Here is a 12504-nt window from a genome sequence, read left to right on the forward strand (position 1 = left end):
AAAATGTTACAATTAGGATATCTATTTTTTTCATGTTAGGCCTAAGACAGATCACCATTGCTGTGGAAGAGCTACTCTAACTCTTGCTGCCACATTCTGAAATTACAGTGTATCTTGTTGGAAAGCGTGATAGTTAACTAACTGGATAATTGCATAATACTGTTTAGTATCTATCAACTTGTTCAAGTCAAAATACAATTGTGGAATTTTAATAATTTGAAGAAATTATCAGTTGATATGAAACTCTTCTTATTCAAGACTTTAGCAGCTAAATCTCATCCTTTGATTCTTCAGAAAATGGTGTCTGAGCTGAGTGAGTTTGCGTGTCCACTGCTAGCAAACTTCGGAACATTTGAACTAACAAAAAAAGGCACCCAAACCCTGTCCTGGACATCAGATGGCCCTATCCTGAATGACCTCCCTATTTACCTGTGCAAAGTAAACAGTTCTTAAAACATATGATTAGATAGACTTTCCTCAGGCTTCTGTTGAATTTCTGGGTTTTATGTATGAAGTTTAGGGGCTTGATGTCACAACCTCATCAGATCTGTTAAACCCAGCAAAGTTTAGCAGTTCAGATCTCAAAGCAGAAAAGGCTTTTGTGGTGTAGCATTTTGGCTTTATCTAGATAGATCTCACATTTCAAGTCTGTACAAAGCCATACCTTAGTATTGTGCTGAGTAGCCCTACCCTGTTTGCTATGTAAATCTTAAAAGTCAGTTTTTTACTTGCTTTGTGATCATAGTGAAGTATAAGTAGTGTGTTGTTGTAGATGAATACCAGGGCACATATACATATACATATAATGCTGATACTTTGTCTTGCCTTCTGCCCTAAATGGATCTACGTATTCTACCTACTGAATTGTAAACACAAATAAATAATTGCAAGCATTATTATTACATTTAGTAACATGACTACTAATTGCAATTTCAGGTGTTTGGTGTGAACTGTTATATGAGATCTTACTGTGACAAACTTTCCAAGCTGTTGAGAAGTCAGAAAATCCTTTTTTAAATTTTTTTTTTTTCCAAATCACAGTCTGACCATGTTGAATTTTCTGTAGAACATTTTTTAAATGAGGGGAACAAAATAATTTATTTTGTGTATGTCTGTATAAACATCTATACAGATAGAAATGTGTGTGTGTGTGTGTATGTACACACACATATATGTTCTATAGGCATCTTATATTCTGGGGAGTCAGCAGTCCTGTGGTGTTGACAGGAGACCAAGAGAGCTGTTTTAATTGCCCAGGGCTACTTAAAGTTAACACTACCTTAGCAATTCTAATTATAGGTGGGCCAGGGTGGGGAGAGGGCTTTTGAGAAATGAAACAATTTCATTATTCTATACTGGTTTAATTTCTGCTGTCATATGCTCAGCATGTGAATGTACCTGGGTGATTTAGTTTGCTCACATTTTTGTTAGCTGTTAGCAGCATGTATAGATTTTGAAGTAAAATGAAGTAAAACATCCAGACTCTAGCTCAGCCCCGTGTCTGTATTGCTTGTAACTGCTTTCTACAGGTGTTTACAAGATCAAGTAGTTTAATTTCTGCCAGCCCTCATAAAAGCCTCAGCTCTGAGTCGGAGGGAGAGCGCCAATTCAATCTCAATGACAATGGCATTCCAACAGCAACTCAAGCTTTAATGACAATGTATCGGCGGAGGTCACCTGAGGAGTTCAACCCCAAGCTGGTAAAATACACCTCTGAATGTTATAGCCTACTGAAAAGGTTGTTAAATTATGTTTTCTTTAAAATCCATGTTTCTGACCCATAGGAGTTTTGTTCTGCCACAGATAGTTAAGAGGCAGTATTTTTCACAGAAATAAAGCACTGAGTATGCTGTCATTTTACTAGCACAAAAAACTTCACTACATAAAAAAGCAGAACTGGATGTAAATCAAGGAGAGGTTATATGCCTGCTCTTAAGTACAACTGCTTCAACAATATTCTTTTAACAGCAAGGTCTACTGGGATGGAAACTAAGGAATAGGAAGAGGCAGCCCATTAAGAAGAGAATTGGACTGTAGCCAAGTTATTTCTTCCCTTGGAAAGCTAAGACATTGCAGGCTTATTAGCACTTTGTGCTTCAGTGGGACAGAGTGTTAGAAAGAGAAGCTGCATCTTTATGCCTGCCTTACTTTTTTTTTAGGCTAAAGAGTTTTTGAAGGAACAGGCCTGGAAGATTCACTTTGCTGAATATGGCCAAGGAGTCTGTATGTATCGTACAGAGAAAACCAGAGACCTTGTGCTGAAGGGCATTCCAGAAAGCATGAGAGGGGAACTTTGGCTACTGTTTTCAGGTAGGTATTCCCTTGAACGTGACTGTGGGATATAATCAAAAGTCTTGAGGGAAGAAAGGATTTCAAAGATGTTTAAAGGTACAGATAATAAACATCTAAAAATATTTGAAGCAAGTGTGGCTATGACTGTCAGCAGGTACCAGACTGGTTTAGACAAGAGTTCTAATTAAACCAGTAAATACCCTTTCTCAAACAGGCTTAAAGAATTAGGGAAGAATGTAAAAAAAGTAGAACACACACTCTTTACCAGAAGCCATCAATCTGGGGTCTACTAGATGTTCAGCAACCACCAGCAGGACTAGTTCCCATTTATTTAATCATTTCTCAACACAATTAAGCTTTTGGCCTTCACAGCAAGTTGTTGCAAGGAATTCTAAAGTTTAAGCATGGTGCATGGAACTTTTTTTTTGTAAATAATGAAAAAGAAAAGTTCCTTTATGATTTTATTAGATGCTTCCAGTACGTGGAAAAAAGGTGTGAAAATATTTCTGCCCATCTTCTCTGCCATCAAGGATTTTCTAGATGTGTGTCCCCTTATGCTTTTTTTTTGTCAAAGTTGAATTTTATTCATTTTGTTACTGGTTATGTGGAAATCAGTCCATACCTCAGGCTTTCTTCATAACCTTTCGCTTACTGTATGCCTTGTCTAGTTCTACCCCTCCCCAAGATAGTTACCACAGCTATCCACACCATTTAGGATACGTGCACACCAGGGACTTTATATGATAACCTAATGATGCTTTCTGGTTGGTTTTCTGTTTCCCTAATAATGCTTAATTTTGTACATCAGCTTTCAGCTTCTGGGCATTAAACAAATGTTTTCAGAAAATATACATAGGAATGCACAGATCTGTCCTGTGTCTGCTTAATAGCTAACTTGGACCAATTTTCATAGTGTATATGTAACTAGTATTTTCCATGTGTATTACTTTGTGATACTGACACTTGATTTCCTTTGCTGATGAGGTTTTCATTTCCAGAGTTTTGGTCAGTAGTGAAATCTCACAGTAACTCAGCAAGCATGTGATAGCATTCCTAAGACAAAGTGCCCTGCCTGAGATGACAGTTATTTTCAGAAGCAGGAAGAGAGCTCAGGAGTTCCTGTCTCTTGCTTTTGGCTGAGATGTCATACCGTCATACTTTCTGCAATCAAACATTAATCTATTCCCTTCTCAGGGCAAGCATGTTTTGAGTTATTTAGGATAGTCAAACCCACAGCCAGCTGCAGAGAGAGCTCATGATACCATGTGACTGCACAGCTGGTTTGTTCTTCAAGCCTCCTCTTTCATTCAGGCTGAAAAAGAGAGGCTTTATATATATATATATATACATTATTTTTTTTTTAAACCTCATTGTAAAATGTCTCTAGAGGAGAAAACAAGAAGGGGTGATGTCTCAATCACCTAAGCACATACTTTTTTTTTCTAATCACCTTTACAAAAATAACATTTCATATTTGCTTTCAAAGTCCTTGTTGGTGACATTCAAGATGAAAGGGTAGCAGAAGATCATCATGCTGGGATACTGTATCTGCTCACGCTTGCTTTTTTTCTTCTGGTTTTAATACTGTTCTCCCACTCCCAGGAGCCATTAATGAAATGGCCACTCATCCTGGCTATTATGAGGACCTAGTGGAGAAATCGATGGGGAAGTATAATCTTGCTACAGAAGAGATAGAGAGGGATCTGCACCGCTCGCTTCCAGAACACCCCGCGTTCCAGAATGAGATGGGTATTGCTGCTCTAAGGAGAGTCTTGACAGCTTATGCTTTTAGGAATCCAAACATAGGATATTGTCAGGTAAATGAAATACCTTGACTCTCCTTCAATTTCTGGAATTCCAGTTCATTCCTTAGATTCCTGTTTCTTCAGTCCTGTACACGAGTATTTGGCTGTGTAAAGCACACCGATGCATGTATAATGCTGTGAGGTAAAGCCTCCATGCTGCAAAGTTACAGTAATGCTGAGGTCAGAGGGATTTGACACAAGGACCTACTCTTAACAGAAATATTAGCAGCACATGCTGAGATGTGCATAGTTTTCTGTAAGTGTATTTTCTGCTCGTAAATCTAGAGACTGGGCAGAGGATAACAGAGCTGTCCTGATGTACATCTACAGAGAATGAAAAATGAACCCCAAAGAACAGTTCTCTTTTTTTTCTTTTAAGCAGGAAAAAAACCCCAACTTTTAATTGTTGAGCCTAAAATTTTTACCTACTTACTCAATGTATTAGTTGTAATAACCCTCCAGAACACCTCCTTTATTTTTTTCAATGATGCTATTCAATCATTCCAAACAAAACTAAAAAATAAAAATAAAGCGCCCTAGAAGATATCACTGTGCATCACAACCATTTATCTGTAGAGTTAATGCTGACCAGTGCATGGTTTGGGAGTTCTTATGCCTGTGATTCAAGTCACTTTAATGCCTGGTCCCAAATCATTCTTTTTTGCTATGTAACTTTGACTTACCACCTGGGCCCTTTTTTTGCCTTTCTACCAATTTTTGCAAAAAGGAAACTTGAATTCATGAGTATTAAGAAGCCTGATTAATGTCTGACTGTTAGCACTCCTAGATACAACATGAGTAAGTGAAAGTGCAAGCAATTCTAACAGATACTGTCATAAATTATTTAATAACAAATATAATACTAAATAATAGACTTTTTGTAAAGTTGTTTAACAGAGAAACAGTAGAAAGGCACTGTGATTCTGGTTCCTAAAGCTGTCACAGGAATTGTTAATAGCCTTCAACTTCATAACATTCAGAATGCTGATTCACAGTTACAGATAGAATTCAGGCATGCAAGTATTTCATATAAGGTAGACAAGATGAAAAGGAATACCATGGACTTTGGCAGAGTTGTAACATTGTTCTGAGTTTCAGTTGAAACCTTAGTTGCTGTTTCAAGCTGGGTAATGATCAAGCTGGTCTTAAAACATTACAGGATTTGAAATGAGCAGCTAATTCCTTAGGAGACAAACTAAGAAGAAAACGTTATTGAAATACTTTATTTCTTCAGACTAACAGAGGTCTAAGCAAAGGCTGTAAGCCATCAATTCAGAGGTCATTGTACAGTGCTGTGATATTGGAAATGAAGTGAAACAGCCATAAAAAACTTGAATATACAGTCAAACATGGAGAGTGAGTAACAGCAAGACTTTTTTTCACTATACTCTGGTTGCTTGTGACTGACACTATTGCAGGCATTTGCCTCAGCTCATAGGTGCTGTGTCTTGACCTCTTCCTAGGAGCAGAAAGCATGGGAAGTGCAGACTGCCTCTGCAAGGCGTGGTACAGCAGCACCCATCGTTATTATGCTATAGGAGGCCTTTGTTGGCATCAGACCCAGATTCCCCAAGAGAACCTCCACCTATTGGCAGAGTATCAGTAGCAGTGTAGCTGGATGCTTGCAGACCTGAGGAGGCACTTGATTATGAAATAAAATCTTTTTTTTTTCTTTAAAAATCCAAACCCAAAACCTAACAATTTTTTGTGGTTTATTTGAGGCTTTCTTAAGTCTTCCTTTGAGCAGTGAGAAAAACACTGCCTACTGTTTTTACAGGAAAATACTTGAACAGTTTGGGGTCTGCAGGGGGAGAGGTAGCTAATTTCCTAACTGTAGTAACCACTTACTTGCCTGGTTATTGTGTGAGATACTGAATAAATGAATCTAGCAATTTATATTTCTCTTTCTTTTAGGCTATGAATATTGTCACTTCAGTACTCCTCCTTTATGCAAAAGAGGAAGAAGCTTTCTGGTTGCTGGTGGCTCTGTGTGAACGTATGCTACCTGACTACTACAACACAAGAGTTGTTGGTACGTTATGGGGAAGTTTTCTAAAATGACAGTGCAACAATTAATCCAATTAATTGGTATTATTTGTATTGAAACAAGCATACATGTAGATGTACATGTGGCGTAGATACAGCTCTGAATGCTAGTGGCAAGAGAGCTTGCTCAGGAGCATAGAGGCAATTCCCTAAACAGATACTGTGGTAGATAACAGTTTTTCACTTAGCATTAGATGGCTTTCTAAAGTGGGCTTAAACAAAGTAAATAAAAAGAGATGGGATTTTAATTTTAGATGGTCCAGTTATCTAATTAAAGCAAGGTGGAATCAGGGGCTTTGGCAATTTGTAGTAGAAGTCTTTGTGCCTGTTTACCAGTGATTTGAGAAGACACAAGTATCTGAAAGCTATTGTTTGTCAGATGGCAGTTTCCTTCTGTGTGTGGAACTGAATGGCTCTTCAGTTTAGCATGGAAACTGTCATTACTTTAGCTTGAGATACTCATTCAGATTCAGAAAACATTTTTCCCTGCCCACTTAAGCCACTGATGTTACGGCATAAATCTGTATAACACAGGATTCTCTTGAAATAAATTCAAACCCTCACAGGCAGTCACCCTGGCCTCCTCCAACAGGTGGTGTGGAGAAGGCTTTTGTAATTAGCAGTGGTAACTACTAAGCCATCTTACAACTTCTGTAGGTGCTAGACCAAACTGACCCTTTGTTAACTCTTATGAAGTGTATAATTAAACCAAAAAAACCCTTATTGCAGTTCAGGTGGCATGTACAGCTCCGTAGTGGAGTAGAATCTGTTATTTATCTGAAAGTGAGAAAATGTATGTAAAGCATCATGTAGAATATTCTTAAGTTTTGTATTTTTGTGTGTGTGTGTGTATATTTTTCTCCTCTAAATGGTGATATGGTCACTTGCTCCTGAATGAATGGACATCCAACCTTATTTATTTTCAACAGGAGCATTGGTGGATCAGGGTGTCTTTGAAGAGTTGGCTCGTGACTATGTGCCACAGCTTTATGACTGCATGCAGGACTTGGGTGTAATATCCACCATTTCCCTGTCCTGGTTCCTCACACTTTTCCTCAGTGTAATGCCATTTGAAAGCGCAGTGGTGGTTGTGGATTGTTTCTTCTGTGAAGGAATAAAGGTGATATTTCAATTAGCGCTTGCTGTCCTCGATGCTAATGTAGACAAGCTGCTTAGCTGTAAAGATGATGGAGAAGCCATGACAGTCTTGGGAAGGTATTTATTACAGAAAATAAAGTATTTTCACTTTATTTTTCTTTTTTGCTTTTCTGATTTGTTGTATTCTATGTTGAAATACTCAAACCAGTACGATGTATGTAAATCTTTTACATGATTGTAGTCCCCTTTCACCCATATAAGCTATTCTTGATACTATCTTAAAATAATGTTAAGTGACCAACAAGGTAAAAATTCTTCTTTCAAGACATTCAAATAAACTTCCCAGACCTGGTTATAGAAACTTATTTTGGTTGATTATTTTAGTTTATGACGTGGTTTTTGTTACTTCATCTTTTGCCTGCTACCTTTTAAATGCTGCTAAGAAAAAGCCTTGATCTCAAGGGAAATTGTTTTGATAACGGACTAAACAGAACTCAGATTAATTAGGCAGGCTCTAAAATAAATAGATTTCAGTGAAACAGGAGGCTGATAAATAAACTGGATTGAGTCATTTGATACCAACTAAAACTGCTGCATGTAACCTCTGATTTCCTCATGTTTGGTAGTATTTAGTTTAAAAATGCTGCTGAAACTTTGGAAATTTTTTTTTCCGAGTAAATTTTATTAGTATAGCCTTACTGAAGTCTGATTTTATTTTATTTGGGATTAAAGACAACTGTGATTCTGTTTTCTCTGAAGTAAGCCCCAGTGCTTGCTGAGGATCTAAGTGTTCCGCAGCTGCAGGATAGAAGATGGATGATCTACAGCAGCTGCACGGTGGGAGGAACAAGCCCTTCAAGCCTCTTGCAGTGAGGTTGGGCAGTAGTGGGATGGGAAGCGCGCAGGGTAAAGCACACTGAGCCTTGTTCCCATGGTGTCATAATTCCCTTAGTTTATTTAAACAGCCAGAAGTAACAAACCTGTTCAGTAAGCCACGTCTTTGTGACTAGCTGTATTTAAGCTATTTATCGATAAGGATAATGAATTAACAGGGTTACCTTGGTGCTCTCTGAGAAAAAGCAGTGTTAGGATTTGTCAGATTACTGATATAAAAAATTCTGTAGTCTATTAGTAGAGAGTGACTTGATCATTTTTATATTCAATAGTCTATATGTAACCCTTATTCTGTTAACCCTGAGAAGGGAGGGAGCATCAGTGCATCTTGGGTTTTTCACTTGTTTTTATTGTTCTTTCCCATCAGATATTTGGACAGCGTAACTAATAAGGACAGCACTCTTCCACCCATTCCTCATCTTCATTCACTGCTCAGTGATGATGTAGAGCCTTATCCTGAGGTGGATATCTTCAGACTAATCAGGTCTTCCTATGAGGTAGGATAGGATTTCTTCACAGGAACTTGCCAACCCACAGTAGTTCTGCTTTACAGAGGAATTTGATACTCTATATTTTGGCTTTGCTTGGAACGGAAAGAGTATAAAAGAAATACAGACTCATCTCAGAAGTCTGAAGTGGGGCAGGGAAGAGGGGTTAGTCTTTTTCTTTTAACCAAAACTTCTAGTTGGAGCTGTTTTGTATAGAAGCCTGCAGCATCAAAGGAGAGCTCGCAACAAAAAAGTGATTTACAAACAAAAGGCTGAACTTGTAATTCAGAAAAGGTTATTTCTCATCTAAGCTTTCTCATGCTTTTCCAAACTGAAATATTGGTGAAATCTATATGATTTCAGAAGACCTTTGTATTATCAGTGGAACTTTTGTTTCTTTTACCTTTTTTTTTTTTTTTAAGCAAGTGCTGATTATGACCATGGACCCCTAGCTTCTCTATAATCAACAAAGCTAAAAAAATTTCAAGTGAAAGATGCTGGTAATAACTGATATCAGTAAAGCACAGGACAAAGCCTGCAAAAAAAAACCCCAACTTGAAAACCAGTTCCATTATTCTTAACTTTTAAAGATAAGCCATCAGTTAAATACTCCTGATGATTACACTGATGTTATAAAAATTAAATAATCATTCTAAAGAGATACTCTTTTTGTTTTCCTTTTTTCCTTCCATTGACATGAAGATTAAATTAGTATTTTTAGTCCAAGATGTAGGTTCATACTTAACAATATGACAGCTGTTTCAGAGACACTTCCAATGTCCCTAAAACCTCCTTGCTTTAATAACATATCTATTTAACAAGGAAGTAGGTAGTCCTTAGTGTATTCTAAGCTGAAGGACAAACAGAATCAAATTAGGTGTATAGTTCTTCCCCTTCACACAATGTTAGAATGGGGAGAAGGTTGTTTATGTGAAGTAATTTCCCTCGTATTTTTCTGATTTCCTCATCACGAAGACAGCTTGCATTGGCTTAACTGCTTTTTGATGAATAACTTCACTCCATGCAGAGCCAGTCTGTCTTTCTGGGGCTTATGCAGTACAGAGCCTTGTAGCTTGTTCTAGATAAATAACCAGCTGTACTCCAGTATAATTAGGCAAAACAAATAGCATGAGGAGTGAAGAACTGTGAGGAAAGCAGGAGCTGGTTGCAAGGAGAGAATTAGTTTCAGGAGAGTCATTGTTGGTGGCTGATTTGATTATTAAAAAACCACCAACAACTCGGTAGTAAACTATCAAAATAAAAAAACTTCAAGGCATCTGTTATTCAATGACTGTTACATTCCTCAGTTAGTTGTGTGCAGTCAGGGCTGGGAATGCACTGTTAGCTTTGTCACAGCTACAAAGAGCGAAATATCAAGTGAGCATACCGTTGCTGGTTTTAGAGTTTAAGATGTTGAAGGTACTTGTTGAGTAACCATCTATACTTAATCTTCTAGACATTTATTGTTGACAAAAAAATAGGAAGATCTACAGCTGAAACAAATGCTTTTTCTTGGAGTCCTTTGCCTTCCCTCAAACACACACACACACCACCCCCAAGGTGGGGAGAACCTTGTCCCTTGCAGACTGTCCTATGATAGTTGTCGTGGAGCGTGATGAGTCTGAGAACCTGATGAAGTCATAGCACTGGCAAAAGCACATTATTTGGATTGTTTTATGAAGAGCTGCTTTCCATAATGCTCTGATCCTGTCCAGTTCTTAGCTAATCATGTCAGATGCTTATATGAGAGGTCTCCAGAGAAAGCTGAAGCAATACAGAGGAATTTTTTGGTAATTAATTGGCACCCCCCTGATGGTATTGAACTGAATTTCTATTTTAAATGACAAACGTTCTTGAAATAAGAGAATATACGTAAAAGATACATTTTACCCTGCCAGTAACTTTTTCATCTCCCGAAAATGTTTTTTATTAAGAAATCTCTTTTCATTCAATTTTGCAATTAATTCAGAAGGCATAGAGCCTGGTGTTACGGTAATTACAATAGAAGTGACTGAAATAATGCACAGTCATTACAGCTTTAAAAGCCTGTGCATGTCTCCTTAGCTGTCAGTGGAGTGTAGAATCAGATATTCAAGCTGTATGGGCTTAACTCCTTTGATTTGTGTCTTTGTTAGTTTGGAAAAAAATAGGCCTTAAACATCTATATTAGTGTCCGGATCTTGGACATTTTAACTAAACAAGTTAAATGCTCAAAGGTCTGTGCTGTTGAAAGGTTTGATGCAGTTTTGACCTAACGAGTGACAGGCTTCCAGCAATTCCCTGTATGGTTTGAAAGTTAACATGGGCAAGGGACCCCCTCCAAGAAGGTAATTGCATGCAGCCTTCCTTTTCTGTAGGCTACACAAGTTTAAGTTGTACGTGAGCAGACTGTCTCATTTGGCCTCTGGACCAGAGAATACACCCTGATTTCTGGAATAGACGTAGCCTCAGAGCATCAAAATACCTCCCTTTTCACAGTTTTGTGACCTCTGCGATGCTTGATATTCATGGATATTCCTCTAGATTCCATTTTATCAAAAGCCTTCTTTATTTGCAAAATGCTCTAAGTACATGAAACATCTTTTTATTCCTGAGGGACAAGATAAACGTGCACAGCTTTACAGATAAATGCAGCTTTAGTGTTACTTTGATCATACAAGAACATGCTGAGCAAATTATGACCTACTTATGTAGATGCATTTGCACTGGAAATACAAATCCATCCTGTATGAAAGTGTATCTTGTTGCCAACTTTTATTTTTACATGTGGCGTACTTAATGTCTGGTGTTATTGTTCCTGCTGGTCATCTGTGTATTTCTAAGTATGTTACAAGTGTTTTCTTGATGACACAAAACTTCTACTTATAGTTCACAAAAATAAATCTGAGGGATTACGCATCCCTCTACATACAAAAATATGGAATATTATTCCTTATAGATTTTTCCCTAGGATGCTTCTGTAGTATATGCAGGAGCTCCCTGAGGCTCTTTTGTGCATTGTGAAGAAAACTTCTGAAAATAAGACTTGGGCACTTCAAAGAATCTTCTTGCTAATAAAAGTTGCATTCTTGATGCTTGGTTTCAGATCCTTATGAACGTAAGGACTGCTATACTGTCTCAGCCGTTAGAGATCCAGTTAGTCTAAATATCTGCTCTCTCTGTAGCAATTAAGATATTCCAGGACAAGCCCAAGTAAAACCTTGCTGGAAGACTTATGAAGCAATCCATTCATAGAGATTTGCCAAGCAAGAAATTTCTAATTGCTAGGATTATTGCTTTCAATGTGAGGATTTGTAACTTAATAAAGACCTTTCAAATTAAATGAAAGTAAAGTATTGGGAAAAATAAAATCTAGTGATACATTCCTAAAGTCTTTGTAACTTTGTCATGTCTTAGAAAAATGCCTTAACAGCAGTTTTTTAAAATATGCCATCTGTGATATATCACATAGTTAAATTAATTTTCCAAATACATTAAAGGCAAGCTAAGGCTTCCAAATACTAATACACAGACTATCCTCTACTTCTTTTTCTTTTTGAAGAAATTTGGAAGTATTCGAGCAGATTTAATTGAACAAATGAGATTCAAACAAAGGCTGAAAGTTATCCAAACCCTTGAAGATACTACAAAGCGCAATGTGGTAAGTACTGAAATAATGTTCTTTGCAAAGATTAAGGTCAGTCAGTTTCTGAAATTTAAATTAGCTTTTCAATGAGACATGGATTTCAAATCCATAACTGTTAATGTTATGTTTCAAAAGGTACGAACTATTGTGACAGAGACTTCTTTTACTATCGATGAACTGGAGGAACTGTATGCTCTTTTCAAGGTAAAGCCAAGTGAAGAAAAGATCATGTGCCTGCAGGAAATGCAAATGTTTA

The 12504-nt window shown here is 37.4% G+C and overlaps 1 protein-coding gene across 5 annotated transcripts in view; it reads left to right on the forward strand.

Annotated features, from left to right (window-relative positions):
- TBC1D9 (TBC1 domain family member 9) overlaps window positions 1–12504 on the forward strand; it is a 56265-nt gene that overhangs the window by 30506 nt on the left and 13255 nt on the right. For 3 of the 5 annotated variants that reach the window (XM_074905044.1, XM_074905041.1, XM_074905040.1), the window contains exons 8-15: window positions 1530–1700; window positions 2160–2310; window positions 3895–4109; window positions 6012–6129; window positions 7073–7358; window positions 8503–8632; window positions 12165–12263; window positions 12384–12452. In XM_074905044.1, the coding sequence (XP_074761145.1) occupies window positions 1530–1700; window positions 2160–2310; window positions 3895–4109; window positions 6012–6129; window positions 7073–7358; window positions 8503–8632; window positions 12165–12263; window positions 12384–12452 (1239 nt within the window). The remainder of the gene's footprint in view (window positions 1–1529; window positions 1701–2159; window positions 2311–3894; window positions 4110–6011; window positions 6130–7072; window positions 7359–8502; window positions 8633–12164; window positions 12264–12383; window positions 12453–12504) is intronic. The other 2 variants (XM_074905043.1, XM_074905042.1) reach the window with 1 other exon arrangement.

This window comes from Athene noctua, chromosome 4 (assembly GCF_965140245.1).
Source record: "Athene noctua chromosome 4, bAthNoc1.hap1.1, whole genome shotgun sequence".
In the NCBI taxonomy this organism is placed as follows: Eukaryota; Metazoa; Chordata; class Aves; order Strigiformes; family Strigidae; genus Athene; species Athene noctua.